The following is a 26,861-nucleotide window of genomic DNA, read 5'->3' as shown; positions in this document are numbered from 1 at the left end:
CTTCTTGGGGGTGGGGGGCTGGGGGGGGTGGAGGGGCTTCTCTTTGCAGGGGCTGGGGGGGCACTGGGTGTCCCCTAGGGGTGGGGGAGGCATTGGGGGTCCGCTCTAGGGGTTGGGGGGGGGGGGACTTGGGGAGCCCGGTAGTGGGTGGGACACTTGGGGACCCCCCCCCCAACATGAGCGTGGAGGGGGGCACTGGGGGGTCCCCCAAGGGTGGGGGGAGGCATTGGGGGTCCGCTCTAGGGGTTGGGGGGACTTGGGGAGCCCTGTAGTGGGTGGGACACTTGGGGACCCCCCCCATGAGCGTGGAGGGGGGCACTGGGGGGTCCCCCAAGGGTGGGGGGAGGCATTGGGGGTCTGCTCTAGGGGTTGGGGGGGGGGGGACACTTGGGGAGCCCTGTAGTGGGTGGGACACTTGGGGACCCTCCCCCCCCCCCCATGAGTGTGGAGGGGGGCACTGGGGGGTTCCCCAAGGGTGGGGGGAGGCATTGGGGGTCTGCTCTAGGGGTTGGGGGGGGGGACTTGGGGAGCCCTGTAGTGGGTGGGACACTTGGGGACCCCCCCCCCCGCCATGAGCGTGGAGGGGGGCACTGGGGGGTCCCCCAAGGGTGGGGGGAAGCATTGGGGGTCGGGTCTAAGGGTTGGGGGGGGACATGGGGAGCCCTGTAGTGGGTGGGACACTTGGGGGGACCCCCCCATGATTGGGGGGGGGGGCGCAGGGCATTGGGGGTCCCCCAAGGGTGAGGGGAGGCACTGGGGGGGCCCTTTACGTGTTGGGGGGGTGCGTTTGGGGACCCCCATCAGTGTGGGACACTTGGGGGTCCCCTGTGAGCATGGGGGGGGGGGGGCAGGATGATAGTGGGGCCCCCAGAATGAAGGGGGGCAGGACACTGGGGTCTCCTCCGGGGGCTTTGGGGGCACGCACACACTTGGGGACCCCAACAATGAGTGGGAAATTTGGGGGGGCACCCCCAGGGGGGTGGGGGAAGGACATTGGGGGTCCCTTCTAGGGGGTTGGGGGAGACATTTCAGGGGACCCCCGAGCACTGGGAGGGGCAGGATGATGGTGGGGGTCCAAAATTTGGGGGGGCAGGACACTGGGGGTCCCCGGGGATGGGGGGGACACTGGGGGTCCCCTCTGGGTCTTTGGGGGGGGGGACGGACACTTGGGCCCCCCCCCATGAGTGTAAGGGGGCAGGATGGCGGTGGGGCCCCCGGGGGCTGGAGGGGGAACTTTGGGGGTCCCCTCTGGGGGTCTGGAGGAGGGGGGATACCCTTGGGGACCCCCTTGAACACGGGGGTGGGGGCAGGGTGACAGCGGGGGGGCCCCCAGAGCCAGAATTGGGGGGGGGGGGGTGGTGCAGGACACCGGGGACCCCCTCTGGGGGGGGACACACACTCACGGGGGACCCCCACAGCGGGCGGGACACGGGGGGGCCCCCCACGATCGCGGGGGGGGGTGGGGGGTGGGGGGAGACACGATCAACCAGGCCCCGCCCCCCCAACTACATCTCCCAGCGGCCCCCGCGGCGCGCGCGGGCGCGATGACGACACACGCCGCAAGGCGCGCGCGGGCGGGCGGGCGGGCGCACGCGGGAGCTTCCTCACACCGCGCGTAGCGCCGGATCCCTCCGCCGCGGCCAGGAGGAAAAATAGTCCCTCCCCACCACCGCCCACCCCGCACCACCTCTGCGACACCCGACCCCCGACCCCCCCCCGAATCCCCCGGAGGGACCTGTGCGAGGAGGAGGAGGGGGCTGAGCGGGGTCGTGGGGGCCGCGGGCGGCGGCGGAGCCGATCCGGGGCGGAGGGATCTTATATAAGGGCGGCGGCGCGTGGCCGGGCCCTCTTCCGCCGCCCCGGCAGCGAGATGGTGAGCGCGGCGCGGCCGGGGGGGCCTGAGGGGGGGCCTGGGGGCTCTGGGGGGCTCTGGGATGTCCTGTGGGGGCCGCATGAGGCCATGGGGCCCGTACGGGGCGGGGGACGCCGAGGGGGGACCCGGGGGATGCGCCGGGAGGCCGTGGGGCGGCCCCGGGGCCCATGTGGAGTGCTGAGGGGGGGGGGGGGCAGGGGGCGGCGGAGGGGGGCTTGTGGGGCTCGGGGGGGGGCTGGGGGAAGGTTGTGGGGAGCCGGGGGGGGGGCAGGAGTGCTGGGGGGAGGTTGTGGGGGCCCTGTGAGGGGGCTTGGCGGATGTGGGCCGTCGGGGGATGCTGTGAAGGCCCTGGGGGTGGGGTCAGGCCAGCGGGGGGGGGGCGCCTGGGGGGGGTCACAGGTGCTGGGGGGAGGTTGTGGGGGTCGGGAGGTGCGGTGGGGCAGCTGGGGACGTCCAGAGGAGGTCGGGGGGTGCAGTGGGGGAGGGGGTCAGGGATGCTGTATGGGGGTCGGGGGGTGCAGTGGAGAGGTTGGGGGCTCCCTGGGGTGGGGGGGGGAGGCTGGAGGCGCCCTGGGGGGGTCAGAGGGTGCAGTGGGGACGTTGGGTGCGCCCTGGGGGGTCGGGGGGTGCTGTGGGCCTGGAGGGGCTCGCAGGGGCTGCCAAGGCTTGTGCCAGCCCTGCAGTGACCCTGGGGGGAGTGACCCACAGGGGGTGGGGGGGGGGCCCATTCCCAGCGGTGCTGGCGGGGTGGGCAGGGGGACTGGGGTTCATCCTTTTGCCCCCCTTCCCCCAGACGAAGAAGAGGAGGAACAACGGGCGGGCCAAGAAGGGCCGCGGCCATGTCCAGCCCATCCGCTGCACCAACTGCGCCCGCTGCGTCCCCAAGGACAAGGCCATCAAGAAATTTGTCATCAGGAACATTGTGGAGGCCGCAGCCGTCAGGGACATCTCGGAGGCCAGCGTCTTCGACTGTAAGGGCATGGGGGGGGGAGATGCGCTTGGGGGCCCCACTGCACCCCCTGACCCCCACAACCTCCCCCTAGCATCCCAGACCCCCTGCCAGCACACCTGACCCCCCCAGGGCCCTTAAGCACTCGCTGACACCTCTCCCCCCAAGCCCCCTCACAGGGCCTCCACAACCTCCCCGCAGCACCCCTGACCCCCACCCCTCCCGAATCCCCCCAACCTCCCCGCAGCACCCCTGACCCCCCCCAACCTCCCCCCAACACCCCCTGATGCCCCCCCTCAGTGCCCCACAGGGGCCTTTGGGCACCTCTGTGCCCTCCATAATGGTGCTGACCCCTCTCCCCCCACCACCTAAACGGGGAGGGCTGTGCCCTCGGGTATTATGGGTGGGCTGGGGGCTATGCTGACATCCACCCCCCCACGTACACCCCCCCCCCCCCCCCCCCCAGCCTATGTCCTGCCCAAGCTGTACGTGAAGCTGCACTACTGCGTCAGCTGCGCCATCCACAGCAAGGTGGTGCGGAACCGCTCGCGGGAGGCACGCAAGGACCGGACCCCCCCACCGCGCTTCAGACCGGCTGTATGTATGGGGGGAGGGGGCTGGGGGCTTGGGGGGGCATGCCCCCCAGCTCTGGCTGAGTCTCTGCTTCCCCCCCTGCAGGGTGCTGCGCCCCGGCCCCCCCCCAAACCCATGTGAGGAGACCCCGGCTGACCGTGCCCCCCAGCACAGAGTGAATAAAGGACCCTGCACCGAGCCTGGCTCTGTCCTTCTGGGGGGGCTGCGGGGGGTGGGGTGCGTCGCTCTGGGGCCATGGGGAGTGTTAAGGGCTTGCTGGGGGGGCTCCCACCATTCTCCAGACTGGGGGAGGCTGCTGCCCACCCCACGGGGGAGGAGCCCTGTCTTGGGGGGGTGGGGGGGGGTTGTGTTTTGGGGGACAGGGATGCCCAAAAGCCTGTCCCAGCCTTGGGGGTGGGGGGCCTGCAGGAGGGGGCTGGTGCTGTGCCCCAGGGAGGAGTACCCCCTTACCTGGGGGGCGCTTAGAGCTGCCACTGGACCCCTCCCCAGAACTGGCACCACTGGGGGGGGGCTATGGGTGCCCCAGTGTTTCCCCAGGACCTGCCCTGAGCTGTGGGCAGGGTGGGGGGCGACACTGACACTCCCCCTGCATAGGGCTGGGGGGGCTGGATGATGCCTGGTCCTCACCTGGGGGGGGCTGGGGGTCTTCTGCAGGGCCTGGCTTCATGGGGAGGGGGCTGCAGTGGGGCTGGGCTTCACCCTGGGGGGGGCTGTAATGGAGTCGGCCCCCACACACACACATAGTCTTCTCTATGGTGCTGGGGGGGCTGCAGTGGGCCCAGCTTTTACCCTGGGGGGGCACAGGGGGACCAGGCTTTTGCCTTTTGGGGTCTGGGGGGGCTGTAGTGGGGCCAGACTTCACCTGAAGGGGGGGGGGGGGCACAGACCTTTTCCTCAAGGATGTGGGTGGGCGGTGGTGGGGCCAGATGCACATACTTCCCCCCCCCCCCCCCCATGCCTACCCTCCTAGTGTTGGGGCTGTAACAGGGCTTGGATTTGTCCGGGGGGGTGGGGGGGGTGCGGCGGGGGAAGAGTGGGGCTGGACCTTTGCCCCGGGGGGGGGTGGCACAGGGTTCAGGCTACACCTGGGGGGGGCTGTAGTGGGCTCAGACAACCCCCACCCCACTTACTGTGGTTTTGGGGAGGGGGTGATGGGGCCTTTGCACGGGGGGGGGGCTGCAGTAGGGCAGACTTTGCTCCGGGGGGGGTCACACAGGGTCAAGATGTACCTGGGGGGGGGGGGGGGGGGGGGGGGGGGCTGCGATGATGAGGCCAGACCTTTGGGGGGGGGTCTGTGATGGGGCCGGACCTTTGTCGGGGGGGGGGGGGGGGCGGGGTGCGGATGAATGGAACTGGGGGGCTGCAGTGGGACATTTTGCCCCTGGTGGGGGGTGGGGCTGTGATGGGGCTGGGGATCCCGGAAGAGGGTCGGTCTGCGATGGGGAGGGAGGGACATAGGTTTCGGGGGGTCTGCGATGAGGCTGGGGGGTCCCGGGGAGGGGAGTCTGCGGTGGGGCTGAGGGATGCACAGGCTGGGGGGTCCCGGGGAGGGGTCTACGATGGGGCTGGGGCGTCCCGGGGGGGGGTCCCGGGAAGGGGGGTGTGTGCGATGGGGCGGGGGGGGGCACCGGGGGGATGGGGGGGGGTCTGCGATGGGGCGAGGGGGGTCACGGGGGGGAGGGAGGGGGGTCCCGGTGAGGAGTGTGTGTGCGATGGGGCGGGGGGGCACCGGGGAGATGGGGGGGGTCTGCGATGGGGCTGGGGGGTCCCGGGGGGGAGGGAGGGGGGGTCCCGGTGAGGGGGGTGTGTGCGATGGGGCGGGGGGGCACCGGGGAGATGGGGGGGGGTCTGCGATGAGGCCGGCTCTCTGGCCGGGGGCGTGGGCCGTGCCGGGGGGGGTGGTGGTGGTCTCGGGCGCGGCGGGCGGGTCCCGGGCCGGGCAGCCCCAGGGGGCCCCGCCCCGCCGCCCCGCCCCACTTGGCCCCGCCCCCCAGCCCCGCCCCGGCGGCCCCGCGCCAGGTGCATTCCCCCCGCCGCGCCCGGGCACGCTGCAGCGCCCGGCCCTGCCACGGGCCCGCGGAGCCGCGATGGACCGGTACCGGCCCCGGGCCCCCCCCCCGCCGCTGCTGGTGCTGCTGCTGCTGCTCCGCGCCCCGGCACCGGGCTCCGCGCAGGCAGGTGGGCACCGGCCCCGGCGGGGGCACCGGGGCTGCGCGGCGGGGGCGGGTACCGGCGGCTGCCGGGGCGCTCGGGGGTCCCGGAACCGGGAGTTCTTGGGGGTCCCCGGACAGGCGGTGGGACTGGGGGCGCTCGAGGGTCCCGAAACGGGGAGTTCTCAGGGGTCCCGGGATCGGGGGCGCTCGGCGGTCCCGGGAGTTCTCGGGGGTCTCGAAACTGGGAGTACCCGGCGGTCCCGGGGCAGGCGGCGGGACCGGGACTGCTGGACCGGGACTGCTCGGGGGTCCCGAAACCGGGGGCTCTCGGGGATCCCGGAACCGGGAGTTCTTGGGGGTCCCAGGACAGGCGGTGGGACCGGGGGTGCTCGGTGGTCCCGAAACGGGGAGTTCTCAGGGGTCCCGGGATCGGGGGCGCTCGGGGATCCCGGGACGGGTGGTGGAACCGGGAATGATCGGGGGTCCTGAAACCGGGGGCGCTCGGAGGTGCCGGGACTGGGAAGGTTCGGGGGTCCGGGGACAGGCGGCGGGACCGGGGGCGCTCGGGGGTCCCGAAACTGGGAGTTCTCGGGGGTCCCGGCACTGGGAGCGTTCGAGGGTCGGAGGACGGGTCCCGGGACCGGGGGCGCTCAGGGATCCCGGTGGTCCCAGTTCCACCACCATGGGACCCCGCTCCCGTAGCCCCTTCCCCGGGGGTGCCGGGGCTCGGTGCCCCCCACCCGGGGCTGTAGCTCGGGGGGCGCCGGGGCTCGGTGCCCCCCCCCCCCCCCCCTCCCCGCACAGAGACACCTGCGGCCCCTGCAGCTGCCGGCGCTAATTTTAGGCTGCAGGGCCAGGACCACCCGATGGGGCTGGGGGGGACCCCTGGGAGGGGACACCCCCCCCCGCTCCCCCCCCCCCGCCCCCCCCCCCCGCCCGGTGCTGCCGGAAGGGCCGCGCTCAGCTGGGGGTTGTTTTCCAGCCCCACAAGGAAAACACCGAGGGCTGGACGCGAAGGTGGGGCCGCGTCACCCGCCACCGACGGGGGGGGAGGGGGGCACCCCGGGGTAGGGGGGCCACGCCGGTGGCACGTGGGGGGCGCACCGGCCCCTCGGCGCCTTCGCCGTGCCATGTGCTGCTGCTGCCGTGCTCGGGGGGCTGGTTTTTTACGGGGGTCCAGCCGCCCCCCCCCCCCCCGCCCCCCGCCAGCACCCATAGGTGCCCCACGTCGGGGTGCTCTCCCGCTCCTCCCCCCCCCCGCGTGTCCCCCCCCGGCTCAGAGCCCCCTTTGTTTGGGGCCAGGATCTGGCCCGCCGGCCACCCCGCGCACACAGACCCCCCTTTGTGCCGCCCGTGGGGCCTAGGGCAGGAGGTCAGCTCGGCCCCCCCCCCCCCCCCCCCCGGCCCCCCCCTCCCCCCATCCCAGCTCCCCGCGTCCCCCCTGAGCTATTCCTGGCGGCGGGGGCCGGGGGGCCGCGGTGGCACGCGGCTGATAGCGGGCGACGTGCCGGAGCTGCCAGCGGGGCCCCGCGCCGATAACGCCCCGCCGCCACGGCGCCCGGGGGGGGCCCGGCCGTCACCCCGCCGTGGGCAGGTGCACCCCGAGCACCGGGCACCCACCGCCCCCCCGTGCCCCCGGTTTTGGGGAGGGGGGTGCCCCAGGAGGGACCCTCGAGTGGCTGTTGGTGATTCACAAGCACAGCTTGTTCCTGGCTACTGGGGTCCTGTGGGGGGCCACATCCTGCACCCCCCCACACCCCCCCCAGGGCAGGTTTCAGCTGCCCCCAGCACCCTGTCTTGTTTTTTGGGGTCCCTGCGCCCCCCTGCTGGAGCCCCGCTGTGCCCACCCCCAGGGTGTCGGGGCGGGGGGCCATGCCCCAACGCAGCTGGGACCTTTTTATAGCCCCTTCCCTACTAAAATAGCTCGGGGGGGGGGGAGGTGCTGGCCCTGCGCCCCCTCCCCTGCATGCACTGAGCTGCCCGTTCTCTGCAGCTGCCCCCGGGAGGGGGCTCGGGCCCCCCACAGCCCCCACACCAGGGCTGGACAAAGCTGCCATTTACCCCCCCGTGCCCCCCCCCCCCCACCGCCGAGGCCTGAGTCATGTCTCTGCTGGCCGGGGGGGGCCATGCCCTGCTGTGCCCCTGGGGGGCTGCCTTCCCCCCTCCCCCCGCTTTCGGGGGGCTCAGCCCCCCCCCGCCCCGCTCACCACAATCGCCCCTTTGTGCGGCTGTGGGGAGGGGGCCGCATCCTGCCCCGCGCACAAAGGGGCCCTGTCTGCCCCAGCGTGGGGGGGGGGGGACGGGACGGGCAATGATTAACTCGGGGGCCCCCTTGGTGCTCCCCCCCCCCCCGCCCCCAGAACTGGGGGCACCCGCGGGTCTGGGTACCCCTGGCCCCGATCCTGGGCGTCGAGGCGGGGGGGCTGTGGCAGCGGCTGGGTCCGAAGTCCGGGCGTCGCGGGCGAGCGGGGGGGGGGGGGCCATGTGGCACCCGCCTTGCGCAACCCTCGCCCGGCCGGTTCGGGCGCCTGGGGAGGGGAGGGTGGGGGGAGCACCCGTCACCCCCCCGCGCACCCCAGGCATCGCCACCCCCGCGGCGGGGGCGCCGCTCTGGGAGGGGACGGGGACACCCTGGGGGTGCCGCCGTGGGGGGGATGGGGACAGCATGGGGGGGGGACAGGGGCACTGTGGGGGTACCAACATGGGGGGGGCAATGGGGACAGCATGGCCAATATGGGGACACGCACCATGGTGACACCCTGGGGGTGCTGCCATGGAGGGGGGGGGGGGTGTTGATGGGGATAGGATGGTGGGGGACAGGGGCACTGGCATGGGGGGGGGGGGGTGATGGGGACAGCATGGTGGGGGGCAGGGGCACCAGCATGGCCAATATGGGGACACACACCATGGAGGGGACAGGGACACCCTGGGGGCACTGCTATGGGGGGGGCAGGGGCACTGTGGGGGCACCAACATGGGGGGGGGAATGGGGACGGGGGCACCAGCGTGGCCAATATGGGGCAGGGGGGCACCATGGGGACACCGGTATGGGGTGGAGGGGACAGGGACACCATGGAGGCACCAGCATGGCCAGTGTGGGGCAGGAGGACACCATGGGGGGGACAGGGACACTATGGGGGCACCAGCATGGCCAGTATGGGGCAGGGGGGCACCATGGGGACACCGGTATGGGGTGGAGGGGACAGGGACACCATGGAGGCACCAGCATGGCCAGTGTGGGGCAGGGGGGCACCATGGGGACACCGGTATGGGGTGGAGGGGACAGGGACACCATGGAGGCACCAGCATGGCCAGTGTGGGGCAGGAGGACACCATGGGGGGGACAGGGACACTATGGGGGCACCAGTATGGCCAGTATGGGGCAGGGGGGCACCATGGGGACACCGGTATGGGGTGGAGGGGACACTATGGAGGGGATAGTGACACCATGGGGGGGGGGGAGGGGCATGGCCACAGCCACCAAGGGGAGGACGTGACCTGCCTGGGGGTGGGGGAGAGGGACCCCCCTGGGGGACATGGGTGGCACGGTGGGGGACAGGGTGCTGTGCCCGCAGTGTGCGCGGGGACGCTGAACGGGCTGAGCGTGACGGGGGACGCGCAGCACCAGTACCAGACGCTGCACAAGATGTACAACAACTGCGAGATCGTGATGGGCAACCTGGAGATCGTCCTCATCGACCACACGCAGGACCTGTCCTTCCTGCAGGTGGGGGATGGGGACACGGGGGGGGACACGGGGCTGGGGGCTGGGGACCGGCACAGCTGACCCCTCCCGCTGCCCGCAGACCATCCGGGAGGTGACGGGCTACATCCTGATCGCCATGAACGTCTTCGCCTCGTTGCCGCTGCAGAACTTGCGCGTCATCCGCGGGACGCAGTTCTACGAGGAGAAGTACGCGCTCTTCGTGCTGCTCAACTACAACCCCAACAGCACCCACGCGCTGCGCCAGCTCGGCCTCAACCAGCTCACAGGTGGGACCCCCGGGACCTGCCCCCAGCCCGCGGCCGTGCCACCCGCCGGGGTCCCCATCCCAGAGCCGTGCCACCCACCGGGGTCCCCATCCCAGAGCCGTGCCACCCACCGGGGTCCCTGTCCCAGATGGTGCCACCTCCGCATGGTCCCCGTCCCAGAGCGATGGTGTCTCCATCCCAGAGTGGTGCCATCTCCCCGTGGTCCCCATCCCAGAGCCGTGCCACCCACTGGGGTCCCCATCCCAGAGCCGTGCCACCCACCAGGGTCCCTGTCCCAGATGGTGCCACATCCCCATGGTCCCCATCCCAGAGCAATCGTGTCCCCATCATGGAGCGATGGTGTCCCCATCCCAGAGTGGTACCATCTCCCCATCCCAGAGCAGTGGTGTCCCCATCCCAGAGCAGTGGTGTCCCCATCATGGTCCCCATCCCGGGGCGGTGGTGTCCCCATCCCAGAACGATGCTACCTCCACATGGTCCCCATCCCAGAACGGTGGTGTCCCCATCCCAGAGTGGTGCCATCTCCCCATGGTTCCCATCCCAGAGCAGTCCCACCTCCCCATGGTCCCCATCCCGGAGTGATGGTGTCCCCATCCCAGAACGATGCAACCTCCACATGGTCCCCATCCCAGAACGATGGTGTCCCCATCCCAGAGTGATGCCATCTCCCCATGGTCCCCATCCCAGAGCGATGCTACCTGCACATGGTCCCCATCCCGGAACGATGGTGTCCCCATCCCAGAGCGATGCTACCTGCACATGGTCCCCATCCCGGAACGATGGTGTCCCCATCCCAGAGTGGTGCCATCTCCCCGTGGTCCCCATCCCAGAGCAGTGGTGTCCTCATCATGGTCCCCATCCCAGAGCAGTGGTGTCCCCATCATGGTCCCCATCCCAGAGCAGTGCCACCTCCCCATGGTCCCCATCCGAGAGTGGTGCCATCTCCCCGTGGTCCCCATCCCAGAGCAGTGGTGCCATCTCCCCGTGGTCCCCATCCCAGAGCAGTGGTGTCCCCATCATGGTCCCCATCCCAGAGTGGTGCCATCTCCCCGTGGTCCCCATCCCAGAGCAGTGGTGTCCCCATCATGGTCCCCATCCCAGAGCAGTGGTGTCCCCATCATGGTCCCCATCCCAGAGCGGTGCCACCTTCCCCATGGTCCCTGTGCCATAGTGATGCCATCACCGCGTGGTCCCCATGCTGGAGCGGTGCTGTCCCCCCTGCACGGTGCCAGACAGGGCCGGGGGGGGCCACAGCCCCTTCACCCCCCCCCCCCCCGCCCCCCCAGAGATCCTGGCCGGCGGTGTCTACATCGAGAAGAACGCGCAGCTCTGCCACGTGGAGACGGTGGAGTGGCGGGACATCATGCGGGACCCCCACCTGGAGCCCGTCGTGGGGGACAACGGCAAGGCCTGTGCGTGGAGGGGGGGCGCCGGGGGATCCCCTGCGGCGGGGGCTGGGGGGTGACACCCCCCCCCTGGCTTTTGGGGGTGACCCCACTGCGCTCCCCGCAGGCGCCCCGTGCCACGAGAGCTGCGGTGGGCACTGCTGGGGGCCTGGCCCTGAGGACTGCCAGAAATGTGGGTACCGGGGGGCTGGGGGGGACCCGGGGGGGGGGAGGTGTGTGTGTGTGGTCCTAGGGGTGGGGGTCTCGTCCCCCCCCCCACCATTGCCTCCCCGCAGTGACGAAGACCATCTGTGCCCCCCAGTGCAACGGGCGCTGCTTCGGGCGGGCGCCCAACGAGTGCTGCCACGAGGAGTGCGCGGGGGGCTGCACCGGCCCCCTCCAGACACACTGCTTCGTACGTGCCCACCCCCTCCCCCCACCTTGGCTGACCCGGGGGGGGCTCATCCCTGCACCCCCAGGGCGGGCGGGGGGCCATGCTGAGCCCTGTGTCCGTCTGTGCAGCCCCCTTGTCTGCCCCCCCCCCCAACCCCGGGCACCGTCCTGCCTGTGTCCATCCCTGGGGAAGGAGTTTGGCTGTGTCCCCCCAGGGTGGGCTGGGGGGGGGGGGGTCCTGCCCCTGTGGGATGTCTGTGTGTCCGTCCATCCATCCATGGGTCCGTCTGCCCCCCCCCCGGGAGGGATCCCCCCCCTGGGGTGGGCGTAGGGCAATGCTCGTAGCATGGGGTGAGGGACATCCGTGTGTCCCCACATCCGTGTGTCCCCACGTCTGCCCACCCGTGTCACTGAGTGCCCACCCACCCCCTCGCCCACCCACCAACCCACCCACCCACCCACCCATCCGTGTGTCCATCTGTGCTCCCCCCCCCCCCCCCCAGGAGGGATCCCCCCCTGGGATGGGTGCAGGGCAATGCTCTTGGTGTGGGGTGAGGGACACCTGTGCATCCCTGTGTCCGTGTGTCCCCATGTCCGTGTGTCCCCATGTCTGCCTGTCCATGTCACTGCACTCTCACCCACCCACCCATTTGTCCATCTGCCCCTCCCCCCCCTCCCCCATGGGAGGTCTCCCCCCCCCCCGCCCCGGGATGGATGCAGGGCAATGCTCTTGCCATGGGGTGAGGGACATCTGTGCATCCCCATGTCTGTCCATCCATGTCACTGCGCCCCCCCCCACCCCCCCACTCGCCCCCCCACCCACTCACCCCCCCCCCCCGCCCCGTCCCTTCCGCAGGCCTGCCGGCACTTCAACGACAGCGGGGCGTGCGTCCCCCTGTGCCCCCAGCCCCTCATCTACAACAAACTGACCTTCCAGCTGGAGCCCAACCCCGACACCAAGTACCAGTACGGGGGCATCTGCGTCCGGAGCTGCCCGCGTGAGCTGGGGCGCTGGCAGGGGGGCAATGGGGGAGGGGGGTGGGGGGTGGGGCAGGGCTAATGGTGAGGGTCTCCCTGCAGACAACTTCGTGGTGGACCAGAGCTCCTGTGTCCGCGCCTGCCCCAATGACAAGATGGAGGTGGAGAAGAACGGGCTGAAGATGTGCGAGCCCTGCTCGGGGCTGTGTCCCAAGGGTAGGGGCTGGGGGGCTGGGGGCGGGGGGGGGGTCTCGGGGGGGGCAGGATGAGCCCCTCACCATCCCCATCCCACAGCCTGCGAGGGCACCGGCGCCGGCAGCAAGTACCAGACCGTGGACTCCAGCAACATCGACACCTTTGTGAACTGCACCAAGATTTTGGGCAACCTGGACTTCCTCATCACTGGCCTGGAGGGGTGAGGGGTGGCGGGGGGTGGCCCCCCCCGGGCTGGGGTGCAGCCCCCCCCCCCAACAGCAGCTGACGGCTCCGGCTCCGCAGGGATCCCTGGCGCAACATCTCGGCGCTGGACCCTGAGAAGCTGAACGTCTTCCGGACAGTGCGGGAGATCACGGGTGAGCAGCAGGGCTGGGGGACACCGGAACACCCCCGCGACCCCCCAGGACCCCCCCGGGACCCCCTGACCCCCACTCCCCCCAGGGTACCTGAACATCCAGTCCTGGCCCAAGCACATGCATAACTTCAGCGTCTTCTCCAACCTCGTCACCATCGGGGGACGGAGCCTGTACAAGTGAGTCCCTGTTCCCGCAGCCCCTGGCCCAGCAGCTCACAAACCCCTTCCGCGTGTACCGTGTCCCCCTGTTGTCCCTGTGTCCCTCTGTCATCCCCGTCCCGTCACCCTGTCCCTGCATCCACCCATCATCCCCTGTCCCTGTGTCCCCCCATCATCCTCATCCCTGCATCCCCCCATCCCTGCATCCCCATCATCCCCTGCCCCTATGACCCCCCATCCCTGTGTCCCCTTGTCCCCTGTCCCATCATCCTCTGTCCCTGTGTCCCAATTTTGTCCTCCATTTCTATGTCCCCTGTCCCTGTCCCCCCATTGTCGCTCCATCCCTGCATCCCTCCATCGCTGCGTCCCTCCATCGCTGCACCCCCCCATTGTCCCCTGTCCGTGTTGTCTCCTGTCCCTGTGTTCCCTGTTGCTGCATCCCCTTGTCGTCCTCTGTCCTCACATTCCCTGTGTCCCCCCTGTTGTCTCCTGTCCTGGTGTCCCCTATCCGCCCATCGTCCCCTATCCCTGCACCCCCTGTCCCTGCATCCCTGCCTTGTCGCCTGTCCCTGCATTCCCCACCTCGTCCCCTGTCCCTGTGTCCCCGCCATCGTCCGCTGTCCCACACTTGTGTCCCCTGTCCCTGCATCCCTCCATCATCCCCTATCCCTGCATCCCCTGTCCTTGCATCCCTGCCTTGTCCCCTGTCCCTGCGTCCCCCCACCATCCCCATTGCCCCGTGTCCTGCACCTGCATCCCCTATCCCTGCATTCCTTGTCCTTGCATCCCCACCTTCTCCCCTGTCCTTGCATCCCTCCGTTGTCCCCTGTCCCTTTGTCCCTGCCTTGACCCCTATCGCTGCATCCCCCCATCATCCCCAGTCCCTGCATCCCCCCACGGTCCCCAGTCCCTGCATCCCCTGTCCCTGCCTCCCCCCACCATCCCCATTGCCCTGTGTCCTGCACCTGCATCCCCAGTCCCTGCATCCCCCCACGGTCCCCAGTCCCTGCATCCCCCCCACGGTCCCCAGTCCCTGCATCCCCCCACCGTCCCCAGTCCCTGCATCCCCCCACGGTCCCCAGTCCCTGCATCCCCTGTCCCTGCCTCCCCCTACCATCCCCATTGCCCTGTGTCCTGCACCTGCATCCCCAGTCCCTGCATCCCCCTCGTCGTCCCCAGTCCCTGCATCCCCCCACAGTCCCTGCATCCCCCCACGGTCCCCAGTCCCTGCATCCCCTGTCCCTGCCTCCCCCTACCATCCCCATTGCCCTGTGTCCTGCACCTGCATCCCCAGTCCCTGCATCCCCCCCGTCGTCCCCAGTCCCTGCATCCCCCCCGTCGTCCCCAGTCCCTGCATCCCCCCCGCAGTCCCCAGTCCCTGCATCCCCCCGCCGTCGTCCCCAGTCCCTGCATCCCCCCACGGTCCCCAGTCCCTGCATCCCCCCCGTCGTCCCCAGTCCCTGCATCCCCCCCCGTCATCCCCAGTCCCTGCATCCCCCCCGCCGTCCCCAGTCCCTGCATCCCCCCGCCGTCCCCAGTCCCTGCATCCCCCCGTCGTCCCCAGTCCCTGCATCCCCCCACCATCCCCATTGCCCTGTGTCCTGCACCTGCATCCCCAGTCCCTGCATCCCCCCGTCGTCCCCGCCCCCCCCCGTTGCCCCCCGCCCCCGGTGACACCGGCCGGCAGCCGGGGCTTCTCGCTGCTGATCATGAAGACGGAGCACGTGCGCTGGCTGGGGCTGCGCTCGCTGCGCGAGGTGAGCGCGGGCCGCGTGTACATCACGGCCAACCGGCGGCTGTGCTACCTGCACTCGCTGCGCTGGGCCGCGCTCGGCCGCCGCCGCGCCGACCTGGACATCCGCGACAACCGGCCGCGCAGCAAGTGCCGTGAGTGGGGGGCGGGACTTGGGGGGGGGGGCGGGACTGGGGGGCTGCGGGGGAGGCGGGGGCACGGGGGGGGGGGTGCCGTAAGGGGAGCGGGGGGGCTGCGGGGCGGGGGGGGGGTGTCAGCGAGGGGACCTGACTGGGGGGACTTGGGGGGGGGGGGCCGTGAGGGGGGGGTCTGCGGGGCGGGGGGTGACTGGGGGGGCGTGACTGGGGGGGCTAGGGGGGGCGGGGCCGTGGGGGGGGTCTGAGGGGCGGGGGGGTGACTGGGGGGGCGTGACTGGGGGGGCTGGGGAGGGGCGGGGCCGTGAGGGGGGTCTGCGGGGCGGGGGGTGACTGGGGGGGCGTGACTGGGGGGGGCGGGGCCGTGAGGGGGGGTCTGAGGGGCGGGGGGGGTGACTGGGGGGCGTGACTGGGGGGCGGGGCCGTGAGGTGGGATCTGCGGGGCGGGGGGTGACTGGGGGGGCGTGACTGGGGGGGCTGGGGGAGAGTGGGGCCGTGAGGGGGGGTCTGAGGGGCGGGGGGGTGACTGGGGGGGCTGGGGGGGATCGGGGGGGTGACTGGGGGGGCGTGACTGGGGGGCTGGGGAGGGCGGGGCCGTGAGGGGGGGTCTGCGGGGCGGGGGGGGGGCGTGACTGGGGGGGTGGAGTGAGGGAGGGGTTGGGGGGCTGTGAGTGGGGAGCATGACTGGGGCGGGGGGTGGGTGGTGTGAGTGGGGGGTCACGGGGGGGGGGTCCGTGAGTAGAGGGGGGCGGAGGTGGCCGGGGCTGTGAGGAGGGGGGGCTGGGGGGGGGGGCGTGAGGAGAGGCGGGGCAGGGGGGCCCGGGGCTGTGAGGAGGGGGGGCTGTGGGGCTGTGAGTGGTGGGGGGCGCGACTGGGGGGATGTTGCAGGTAGGGGGGACACGTGAGTGGGGCAAGGGGGGCTGCGGGGCAGGGACCCTGAGCGGGGCTGGGGGCTGCGGCCCCGGCCCCACGCCCACCCGCGCCCCGCAGAGCAAGAGGGGGAGGTGTGCGACCCCCTGTGCTCGGCCGAGGGGTGCTGGGGGCCGGGCCCCGCGCAGTGCCTGTCCTGCCGCCACTACCGCCGCCGCGGCGTCTGCGTGCCCGCCTGCCGCCTCGCGCAGGGGTAGGGGGGGGCGGGGGGGGGGCACCGGGGGGGGCGGGGGGTGGGCACGGGACTGACCCCGGGGGGGGCACGGGACTGACCGGGTGGGGGGGGGGGGGGGCACGGGATTGACCCTGGGACTGACCCCGGAGGGGGCACGGGACTGACCGGGGTGGGGGCGTGGGGGGGGGGTGGGCACGGGACTGACCCTGGGACTGACCCCCGTGTGGGGCGTGGGGGGGGGTGGGCACGGGACTGACCCTGGGACTGACCCCGGAGGGGGCACGGGACTGACCGGGGTGGGGGCGTGGGGGGGGTGGGCACGGGACTGACCCTGGGGCTGACCCCCGTGTGGGGCGGGGGGGCGGGGGCAGGGGGGGCACAAGACTGACCGTGGGGGGGGCGCGGGCGGGGGGGGACACGGGACTGACCCCGGGGCTGACCCCGGGGGGGGGCACGGGACTGACCGAGGGGGGGGGGGTGGGGGGGTGGGCACGGGACTGACCCTGGGACTGACCCCGGAGGGGGCACGGGATTGACCCCCGTGTGGGGCGGGGGGGGGGGGGAGGCACAAGACTGACCCCGGGGCGGGGGGGGCACGGGATTGACCCCCGGGTGGGGCGGCGGGGGGGGGTACAGGACTGACCTCGGGGGGGGGCGGGGGGGGGCACGGGACTGACCCCGGGGGGGGCAGCTCCGAGGGGAGCGGCTCCAGGGTGGGCACAGGGTGCGGGACTGACCCCGGGGGGGGCACCACGGGGAGCACAGCCCCCGGGTGGGCCCGGGGAGTGGGACTGACCCCGGGTGGGCGCTGCGGGGTGGGCACGGGGAGGGGATGGGGCATTGTGGGGGGGGCACCCCAGGGTGGGCACGGGGAGCGGGACTGGCAATGTGGGGGGCACCCCAGGGTGGGCACTGCAAGGTGGGCACGGGGAGTGGGACTGACCCCGGGTGGGCACTGGGACGGGCTGTACCCTGCGGGGGGGGGGTGGGTGGGGTGGGGTGGTCTCTGGCGTGGCTGGGGGGGGGGGGGGGGATGGGCTGGGGGGGGGGGGGGGGATGGGCTGGTGACCCTGCCCCGTCCCCGCAGGGAGACGCGGGAGTTCGCCCAGGGGGGCGAGTGCTTCGAGTGCCACCCCGAGTGCGCGCTCATCGAGGGCAACGTCACCTGCAACGGCTCGGTACGGCACGGCGGGGGGCTGGGGGGCGGGGGCGACTCCGTCCCCGCGGGTCCTCACCCCCCCATCCCCCCTTCCCCCCCCCCCCCGCAGGGTGCCGACACCTGCACCCGCTGTGCCCACTACCGGGACGGGCCCCACTGCGTGGAGCGCTGCCCCGACGGCGTCCTGGGCGAGCGCGGCCCCATCTACAAGTACCCCGATGCCAACCGCGAGTGCCGGCCCTGCCACGAGAACTGCACCCGTGGGTGCGCCGGCGCGGGGGGGGGGGGGGGGGGGGCGGGACACGGCGGCCGGACGGAGAGGGGACCCCCCCTCCCGGCACCCGCTCACCCCCCCCCCCCCTCCGTCTCCATAGGTGCCAGGGGCCGCTGCTGCGGGACTGCCTGGGGGAGACCCTGCCGGTCTCCAGGTACTGTGGGGTGGGGGCTGCGGGGGTGCCGGGGGGCTGCCAGGCTGTGCCGTGCCCTGGGGTGCCATGCCATGCCCTGGGGTGCTGTGCCATGGCCCCATGCTCTGTGCCATACCGTGCCCTGGGGTGCCATGCCATGCTGGGCTGTGCCGTGCTGTGCCATGACCCCGTGCTCTGTGCCATACCGTGCCCTGGAGTGCCGTGCCCTGGGGTGCTGTGCCATGCCAGGCTGTGCCATGCTGTGCCATGCCCTGGGGTGCTGTGCCATGCCCTGGGGTGCCTGCCATGCCAGGCTGTGCCATGCCATGCTGTGCCATGCCCTGGGGTGCCATGCCCTGGGGTGCTGTGCCATGCCCTGGGGTGCCATGCCATGCTGTGCCATGCCCTGGGGTGCTGTGCCATGCCCTGGGGTGCCTGCCATGCCAGGCTGTGCCATGCCATGCTGTGCCATGCCCTGGGGTGCCATGCCGTGCTGTGCCATGCTGTGCCATGCCCTGGGGTGCTGTGCCATGCCCTGGGGAGCCATGCCATGCTGTGCCATGCCATGCTGTGCCATGACCCCATGCTCTGTGCCATACCATGCCCTGGAGTGCCATGCCCTGGGGTGCTGTGCCATGCCAGGCTGTGCCATGCCCTGGGGTTCTGTGCTATGCCAGGCTGTGCCATGCCCTGGGGTTCTGTGCCATGCCAGGCTGTGCCATGCTCTGGGGTTCTGTGCCATGCCAGGCTGTGCTATGCACTGGGGTGCCTGCCATGCCAGGCTGTGCCATGCTCTGGGGTTCTGTGCTATGCCAGGCTGTGCCATGCCATGCTGTGCCATGCCCTGGGGTGCTGTGCCATGCCCTGGGGTTCTGTGCCATGCCAGGCTGTGCCATGCACTGGGGTTCTGTGCCATGCCCTGGGGTTCTGTGCCATGCCAGGCTGTGCCATGCACTGGGGTGCTGTGTCATGCCCTGGGGTTCTGTGCCATGCCAGGCTGTGCCATGCCCTGGGGTGCTGTGCCATGCACTGGGGTTCTGTGCCATGCCATGCTGTGCCATGCCCTGGGGTGCTGTGCCATGCCAGGCTGTGCCATGCCAGGCTGCACCATGCCATGCCGTGCTACAGCCTGGTGTGCTGTGCCGTACCGTGCCATGCCCTGGGGTGCCAGGGCATGCTGTGCTTGCACCGTGCCGTGCCGCCCTGCTCTGGGGCCTTTCCCTGCCCACGTGGGCACTGGGGGACCCCTGCCCTGGCCATGCCACCCCCTGCTGCGTGCACCCCTTGGTGCCAATCCCTGCCCTGCCCGTGCCGCCCCCGCCAGCCCCGGGGTTCGTGGTTCGTGCCACCCCCGTGGCGGGCAGTGCCGTGGGAAGCGCGTGGGGAGCGGTGATGTGCCAGGACCTGCTGGCACAGGGAGCTCAGCCCGGCTGCCTCCCGCGCCCAGGAAAACGCCGACGGTGGTCGCAGTGATGGTGGTCGGGGGGCTCTTCCTCTCCTGCTCCTGCGTCCTCCTCGCCCTGCTCTACTGGCGCGGCAAGAAGATCCAGAAGAAGCGGGCGATGCGGCGCTACCTGGAGCGCGGGGAGGTGAGCAGGGCACCCCTGGGGGGAGCCAGGCTGGAGCTGGGGGAGCCCTGGGGCCGTGGGGAGGGGGTTCGGCAGGCGGGAGGGGTGTGGGATCTGTCCCTGTCCCTCCCCATCCTCTCCAGCCCTGTCCCCATCCCCCCCATCCCTGTCTCTTCCCATTCCCGTCATCCCCATCCCGCTCCCTCCCCATCCCCGTTGTCCCCATCCCTGTCTCTCCCCATTCCCATCATCCCCATCCCTGTCCCTCTCCAGCCCTGTCCCCATCCCCGTCGTCCCCATCCCCGTCGTCCCCATCCCCGTCCCTCTCCAGCCCTGTCCCCATCCGCAGCGTCCCTGTTCCCATCCCTCTTCGTCCCCATCCCCAGCTGTCCCCATCCACATCTGCATTGTCCCGGTCCCCATCTGTCCCCATCCCTCCCTGCTCCTGTCCCCATCCCGCTCCATCCCCGCCCCTGTCCCATCCCTCTCTCCCACCGGGCAGAGCCTGGAGCCGCTGGATCCCAGTGAAAAAGCCAACAAGGTGCTGGCCCGCATCTTCAAGGAGACGGAGCTGAAGCGGCTGAAGGTGCTGGGCTCCGGCGTCTTTGGGACTGTGCACAAGGTGAGGGGGGGGCTGTGCGGGGGGGCTCGGCCAGGGCCGGGCTCGGTGCCCACCTGTCCCATCCCCCCAGGGCATCTGGATCCCCGACGGGGACTCCATCAAGATCCCGGTGAGCATCAAGGTGATCCAGGACTGGAGCGGGCAGCAGTCCTTCCACGCCGTCACCGACGTAAGTCTTGCGGGGTGGGCGTGGGGTGGGCCAGGTCCTGCTCCCCGGGGGTCCACGGCTGACGCTGCCCCCCCCCCCCCCCAGCACATGCTGGCCATCGGCAGCCTGGACCATGCCTACATCGTGCGGCTGCTGGGCATCTGCCCCGGCCCCCAGCTCCAGCTGGTGACGCAGCTGCTGCCGCTGGGCTCCCTCCTCGACTACGTCCGCAAGAACCGCGACAGCATCAGCCCCCAGCTCCTGCTCAACTGGTGCGTCCAGGTGGCCAAGGTGAGTCCCCAGGGCAGGGCGGGGGTCCCCGAGGTGCCCCCCACCCCTGCTGATGTCCCCCTCCCCAGGGCATGTACTACCTGGAGGAGCACCGCATGGTGCACCGCAACCTGGCTGCCCGCAACGTGCTGCTCAAGTCCCCCAGCCAGGCGCAGGTGGCCGACTTCGGCATCGCCGACCTCCTCTACCCCGACGACAAGAAGTATTTCTACAACGAGGTCAAGGTGGGCGCCTGCCGGGGACCCCCGTGTCCCCCCCCTGTGCCATGGGGCACCCCCATCCCTGCCCCACACCCTGGTACCCCCAGCATCCCCTTCTCTCCGTGTCCCCAGTATCCCCCAGTACCTCCAGCATCTCCTCCTCTCTGTGTCCCCAGTACCCCCCTTGGTACCCCCAGCATCCCCTCCTCTCCGTGTCCCCAGTATCCCCCGGTACCCCCAGCATCCCCTCCTCTCCATGTCCCCAGTATCCCCCGGTACCCCCAGCATCCCCTCCTCTCCATGTCCCCAGTATCCCCAGGTACCCCCAGCATCCCCTCCTCTCCATGTCTCCAGTACCCCCAGTACTCCCAGCATCCCCTCCTCTCCATGTCCCCAGTATCCCCCGGTACCCCCAGCATCCCCTCCTCTCCATGTCCCCAGTACTCCCTCCCCAGTACCCCCAGCATCCCCTCCTCTCCATGTCCCCAGTACCCCCAGTACTCCCAGCATCCCTTCCTCTCCATGTCCCCAGTATCCCCCGGTACCCCCAGCATCCCCTTCTCTCCATGTCCCCAGTACCCCCAGTACTCCCAGCATCCCCTCCTCTCCATGTCCCCAGTATCCCCCGGTACCCCCAGCATCCCCTCCTCTCTATGTCCCCAGTATCCCCCAGTACCCCCAGCATCCCCTCCTCTCCATGTCCCCAGTATCCCCCGGTACCCCCAGCATCCCCTGCTCTCCGTGTCCCCAGTATCCCCCGGTACCCCCAGCATCTGCTCCTCTCCATGTCCCCAGTACCCCCACCACCTGGGGATGTCCCATCCCCTCCATGCCCCCTGCCCCGTGGGGTGTGTTGTCCCCCCCCCCCCCGCCTCCCCATGTCCCCCCACCCATCCGTGTGTTCCCCCCACCCCACCTTTCCTCGCAGACACCCATCAAGTGGATGGCACTGGAGAGCATCCACTTCGGCAAGTACACGCACCAGAGCGACGTCTGGAGCTACGGTGAGCGCCGGCCCCCTGGGACCCCCGGGACCCCCCCCCTCCCCCCCCCCCCCCCTCCACCGGCCTTGCAGGGCTCACGGGGACTGTCCCCACAGGGGTGACGCTCTGGGAGATGATGACGTTCGGGGCTGAGCCCTACGCCGGGATCCGGCTGGCCGAGGTGCCCGACCTGCTGGAGAAGGGCGAGCGGCTCTCGCAGCCCCAGATCTGCACCATCGACGTCTACATGGTGATGGTGAAGTGTGAGTGCGGGGACAGCGCCGCGGCACGCCCCATCCCGCTCCTGTCCCCAGCCATGTCCCCATCCCTGGGGCAGGGTCCTGCTTCTGTCCCCAGCCCTGTCCCCAACCCTGGGTCCTGTCCCAGTCCTTGTCCCCATCCCCCTAGCACTGTCCCGGTAGTGTCCCCATCCCTGGGGCAGAGTCCCGGTCCTGTCCCCATTCCCAGGCAGGGTCCTGTTTGTGTCCCCATCCCCGGGCAGGGTTCTGTTTCTGTCCCTAGTACTGTCCCCATCCCTGGGGCAGGGTCCTGGTCCTGTCCCAATCCTTGTCCCCATCCCCCTAGCACTGTCCCGGTAGTGTCCCCATCTTTGGGGCAGGGTCCCGGTCCTGTCCCCGTTCCCAGGCAGGGTCCTGTCTGTGTTCCTATCCCCAGGGCAGGGTTCTGCTTCTGTCCCCATCCCTGTCCCGAGCCCTGGGCAGGGTCCTGGTCCCAGTCATGTCCCCATCCTTGGGGCAGGGTCATGGTCCTGTCCCAATCTTTGTCCCCATCCCCCTAGCACTGTCCCAGTAGTGTCCCCATCCCCGGGGCAGGGTCCTGGTCCCAGTCATGTCCCCATCCCTGGGGCGGGGTCCTGGTCCCAGTCATGTCCCCATCACTGGGGTGGGGTCCCGGCCGTGTCCCCATCCCTGTGCAGGGTCCTGCTTCTGTCCCCATCCCCATCCCCCTCCCTGGGGCAGGGTCCTGGCTGTGTCCCTCTCCCTGGGGCAGGGTCCCAGCTCTCATCCCCTGCCACCCCCCCCAGGCTGGATGATCGATGAGAACATCCGTCCCACCTTCAAGGAGCTGGCGAACGAGTTCACCCGCATGGCCCGCGACCCCCCGCGATACCTGGTGATCAAGGTGAGCCCCCACCCCCCACCCCCCAGCCCACCCTCCTCCCTCCGGCCACCCCGCAGCCCCTGACGTGGTGTCCCCACAGCAGGAGAGTGGGACCACGCCGTCTGCCGAGCCCCCCACCCTCAGCGACAAGGAGCTGGATGACATGGAGACACTGGAGCTGGAGGAGGAGGAGGAGCTGGACGCCTCCTTCGGCCTCACCACTGGGCTCTACCCTCAGCAGCCGCGGGGCAGCTGTGCCCGGGTGAGACCCCTCTGTCCCCCCTGCCCTGGGTCTGGGGGCTCTGGGGCTGTGTCTTGAGCATGGCATGGGGTGGGTGGGGGGGCACAGGTGTCCTGGGAGGTGGCACGGAGCAGGGTGGGGGGCACGGGGTCCTGGAATGTGGCACGGGGCAGGGTGGGGCCATAGGAGTCCTGAGACAGGGCATAGGGCAGGGTGGGGGGCACGGGGTCCTGGGATGTGGCATGGGGCAGAGTGGGACCGTAGGGGTCCTGAGACAGGGCATGGGGTAGGGCAGGGGGCACAGGGGTCCTGAGACAGGGCATGAGGAGGGGGGTGGGCACGGGGGTCCTGGGACAGGGCACAGGGCAGGGTGGGGGGCACGGGGGTCCTGGGACATGGCACGGGGCAGGGTGGGGGGCACGGGGGTCCTGGGACATGGCATGGAGCAGGGAGGGGGGCATGGGGGTCCTGAGACGTGGCATGGGACAGGGAGGGGGGCATGGGGGTCCTGGTGTGGGGGGCACAGGGGTCCTGGGACATGGCATGGGGCAGGGAAGGGGGCACAGGGGTCCTGGTGTGGGGGGCACAGGGGTCCTGAGACAGGGCATGAGGAGGGGGGTGGGCACGGGGGTCCTGGGACAGGGCACAGGGCAGTGTGGGGGGCACGGGGGTCCTGGGACATGGCACGGGGCAGGGAGGGGGGCACGGGGGTCCTGGGATGTAGCACAAGATCTCCCAACCCTCCCATGGGGGGTGGGATGTGGGGCCAACCCCCACGACCCCCCTGCTCCCCAGTGCCACATCATCCCCTCCAAGCCCTGCCGGGACCCACACCCCATTCCCACAGCGGAGGGGGGGGTGTCACAGCTCCTGCATCCCCCCCTCAGTGTCACACCCCCCCCCCCCCACCCCCCCCAGAGCCCCAGCCTGCTCAGCCCCCCCGCTGGCTACATCCCCATGAACCAGCCCGGCCTCGGCACTGGCCGCCAGGTAGGGGAGGGGGCGGGGGGGCGAGGGGGTGGGGGCTTTGGGGGGGCAAAGGGGTGACCGTGGGATGCTGGGGCAGTGGGAGGTGAAGCGGTGGCTGTGGCTGGGGGGGGGGGCAAAGGGGTGACTGTGGGCTGCCGGGGTGGTGGGAGGTGGAGCGGTGGCCATGAGGGGGGGCTGGGGTCCGCAGGGGTGCCCCTTCCTCGGGGCTGGGGTCCGCAGGGGTGCCCCCCCTCAGCCGTGTGTCCCCCAGGGTGGGGGGTACCGGCCGCCGCGGCGCAGCCGTCAGGAGTCCCTGGGACGGACGGTGTCGGAGTCGTCGGAGGGCCGGGGTACGGCCTCGGAGCTGGACCTGGCTGAGGGGGGGTCTCTGGCTGGGAGCCTCTGCCGCAGCCTGCGCTCGCGGGGGGACAGCGCCTACCTGTCCCAGCGGGAGAGCTTCCCCCCCCCGCCCCCCAGCTCCGAGGGCTCCGAGGAGGATGCCAACGGCTACGTCACCCCCAACTGCGCCGGACGGGGTGAGGGGCACGGCCTTGGGGAGGGGGTCCCATCCAGACAGGTCCTTAGGGGGTGGGGGTCCCATCGATGCAGAATAGGGGCGTCCCGTGCTGTGGGATTGGGTCTGGGGGCTCCCCCCACCATCAGGGAGCCCGTCCTCAAGGGGTGGTAGGTCCTGTGTCTCCAGTATCCCTCAGTACCCCCAGCATCCCCTCCCCTCCGTGTCCCCAGTACCCCTCCCGGTACCCCCAGTCCCCTCCTCTCTGTGTCCTGAAAACCCCCAGCATCCCCTCTCCATGCTCCCAGTATCCCCCAGTACCTCCAGCATCCCCTCCTCTCCGTGTCCTGAAAAGCCCCAGCATCCCCTCTCCATGCCCGCAGTATCCTCCAGTACCTCCAGCATCCCCTCCTCTCCGTGTCCTGAATGCCCCCAGCATCCCCTCTCCATGCCCCCAGTATCCCCCAGTACCCCCAGTCCCCTCCTCTCTGTGTCCTGAATGCCCCCAGCATCCCCTCTCCATGCCCCCAGTATCCCCCAGTACCTCCAGTCCCCTCCTCTCCGTGTCCTGAAAACCCCCAGCATCCCCTCTCCATGCCCCCAGTATCCCCCAGTACCTCCAGCATCCCCTCCTCTCCGTGTCCTGAATACCCCCAGCATCCCCTCTCCATGCAGGGTTTGGGGTTAAAGGGGGGGGGGGGGCTCATCCTCGTAGTGCTGGGGGGCTCCTGTGTCCGTGGGGTGGGGGCAGCCCGGCCCCGGGGGCTGGAGGGGACCCCTCCCCAGTATTAGGGGCCAGGGGACCTATGGACCCATTTGTGCAGGGTTGGGGTTCAGGCTGGGGGAGGGGATCATTTTTTAGGGGATGAGGGTTGTGGGGTGGGATGAACCCACCCGTGACCCAAATGAGACCCCCCCTCCCCCCCCCCCCCAAGTCAGGACAGACCCTGGGGGCAGGGAGAGGGAGGCCAGGGGGGGGTCCAGCTGGTGTCTCACCCCCTCCCCACAGAGCCAGACCCTGCCGGGGGCTCGGTGCTGGAGCCAGAGGAGGAGTACGAGTACATGAACCGCCGGCCGGGGGGTCCCCCGGGAGCCCCCCCACCCCGGCCGGCCTCGCTGGAGGAGCTGGGCTACGAGTACATGGAGGTGGGCTCAGAGCCGGGACCCCCCCCGGGCGCCCCCCCGGCTCGGGGGCAGGAGGAGGAGGACTACGAGTACATGAACAAGCAGCCGCGGCTGAGCCGCTCGCTGGGCAGCGTGGTGGGGGGGCCGGGACCCCGACAGGAGGGTGGCCCCCCCCGGCACGATGGCTACACTGACATGCGCCCGGGGGAGGCCCCCCCGGCCCCCGAGGAGGAACAGGGCTACGAGGAGATGGAGGCGGTGCTGGCCCCCCGCTGCCCCGGCTGCCGTAGCCCCCCCGGACCCCCCACCCCCTGCATGAAGCCCCTGCGGAGCCTGGAGGCTTCAGACTGCGCGTTCGACAACCCCGACTACTGGCACAGCCGCCTCTTCGCCAAGGCGGACGCCCAGCGGACGTAGGGGACCCCCCCGGACCCCCCATCCCGCTGCCTTCCCGGCCCCCCCCCCGGGGCTGTTTACACTGGATATGAAGGATCCTCGCCCCCCGCCCCCCCCCCCCCCCCCAGGGGTATGAGCCGCAGCGTGGGCAGGGGGCCTGGGGGGCTGCAGCCCCTTGGGGTGCACCCGCTCTCTGCCAGCCTTTCCTGGGGTGTGGGGGCGGTGAGGCTGATCCTCAGCTGGGGAGGGGGCAGGGGGGCTCCGGGCCCCTGGGTCCCCCTCCTGCTGTGCTCAGTGGGTGCCCCCCAGCCGCTCCCCCTGGCTGCAGGTGCTCCCCCCTCCCCGTCTGGGGCTGGGGGTCCCCGTCTGGTGCTGCCTGGGGGTGCAGGCAGATGAGGCCAGGCGGGAGTTCTGGGTACGAAGGACCCCAGACTCATTTTCAGGTTTCCCCGTTCCCTGCTGGAGCCCGAGTGAAGGTTTGGGGGTGCCCCCCCCCTCCCCAGGCACTTCAGGACGTGTCCCCTGGGCGGGGGGTGGCGGTGCCCGTTATGACTTGGGGGCCCCGAGCCACAGTGAGGGGGGGGGGTCTGCGCAGCTTCCCCCTGCCCAGCCCTACGGTGAGACCCTGGAGAATCCCCTTTCCATGATGTTATCCCTGGGTTTGCATGGGACGGGGGGGGGGCCCATCGGGGACCCCCCCCTGGCTCGGGGTATCGCCCCAGTGCCCCCGGGTGCAGCGGGGTGCATGGGGCAGGTTTGTAAATGCTGAATAAAGACAAAGAGAATTTGATCAGAATTGGTGCTGCTGCATGGGGAGGGGGGCTGACAGAGGGCGGGGGTGCTGGGGGGGGGCAGTGGGGTAGGGGGTGGCTGGGCGGGGGGGCTGTGCCTGGGGGCGGGGGCTGTGGCGGGGCGGGGGGGGCCGTGGGGCTGTGATGGGGCTGGGGACACCGACGGCGCCGCAGCTGCCCCCCCCTCCCCAGGCCCCGGTAGCGCCGCGGGGCCACCGCCCCCCCCCCCGCCATGATGTGCCACTTTCCTGTAGCCTTCGTCGGACTACATCTCCCAGCACCCCC

General features: G+C 71.4%; 2 protein-coding genes across 3 annotated transcripts; both read left to right on the top strand.

Annotated features, from left to right (window-relative positions):
• The first annotated feature begins 1,590 nt into the window (after positions 1-1,590).
• RPS26 (ribosomal protein S26) lies at positions 1,591-3,593 on the top strand. Its single transcript, XM_040577822.1, has 4 exons — positions 1,591-1,873; positions 2,667-2,844; positions 3,289-3,419; positions 3,501-3,593. The coding sequence occupies exons 1-4, from the start codon at positions 1,871-1,873 to the stop codon at positions 3,534-3,536; spliced, it is 348 nt and encodes a 115-aa protein (XP_040433756.1). The 5' UTR covers positions 1,591-1,870; the 3' UTR covers positions 3,537-3,593.
• Positions 3,594-5,451: 1,858 nt separating this feature from the next.
• ERBB3 (erb-b2 receptor tyrosine kinase 3) lies at positions 5,452-26,575 on the top strand. Of its 2 annotated transcripts, none has more exons than XM_040618416.1 (28): positions 5,452-5,594; positions 9,145-9,296; positions 9,376-9,562; positions 10,849-10,974; positions 11,075-11,140; positions 11,244-11,362; positions 12,197-12,338; positions 12,421-12,534; positions 12,613-12,733; positions 12,817-12,890; positions 12,976-13,066; positions 14,736-14,935; positions 15,926-16,058; positions 17,128-17,218; positions 17,309-17,463; positions 17,574-17,627; positions 19,054-19,195; positions 19,677-19,796; positions 19,867-19,965; positions 20,050-20,235; positions 20,304-20,459; positions 21,364-21,439; positions 21,535-21,681; positions 22,464-22,561; positions 22,644-22,802; positions 23,700-23,771; positions 24,022-24,286; positions 25,274-26,575. In XM_040618416.1, the coding sequence occupies exons 1-28, from the start codon at positions 5,504-5,506 to the stop codon at positions 25,804-25,806; spliced, it is 3,969 nt and encodes a 1,322-aa protein (XP_040474350.1). In that variant the 5' UTR covers positions 5,452-5,503; the 3' UTR covers positions 25,807-26,575. The 2 variants fall into 2 exon arrangements, with proteins under 2 accessions (XP_040474350.1, XP_040474349.1); XM_040618415.1 differs by having other exon boundaries at positions 22,641-22,802.
• The last annotated feature ends 286 nt before the right edge of the window (positions 26,576-26,861 follow it).

The sequence above is a fragment of the Falco naumanni genome, chromosome 20 (assembly GCF_017639655.2).
Source record: "Falco naumanni isolate bFalNau1 chromosome 20, bFalNau1.pat, whole genome shotgun sequence".
Classification (NCBI taxonomy): domain Eukaryota; kingdom Metazoa; phylum Chordata; class Aves; order Falconiformes; family Falconidae; genus Falco; species Falco naumanni.
Note: the sequence above shows the minus strand (reverse complement) of the source record. Positions and strands in the feature narration are given on the sequence as shown.

Coding starts and splice junctions, on each gene's coding strand:
- RPS26 (XM_040577822.1), top strand. Junction 2,845..3,288: donor GGAGGCCAGCGTCTTCGACT/GTAAGGGCATGG, acceptor CCCCCCCCCCAG/CCTATGTCCTGCCCAAGCTG. Junction 3,420..3,500: donor CACCGCGCTTCAGACCGGCT/GTATGTATGGGG, acceptor CCCCCCCTGCAG/GGTGCTGCGCCCCGGCCCCC.
- ERBB3 (XM_040618415.1), top strand. CDS start 5,504: ATGGACCGGTACCGGCCCCGGGCCCCCCCCCCGCCGCTGCTGGTGCTG. Junction 11,363..12,196: donor CCCTCCAGACACACTGCTTC/GTACGTGCCCAC, acceptor TCCCTTCCGCAG/GCCTGCCGGCACTTCAACGA. Junction 22,562..22,640: donor CGCGATACCTGGTGATCAAG/GTGAGCCCCCAC, acceptor GTGTCCCCACAG/CAGGAGAGTGGGACCACGCC.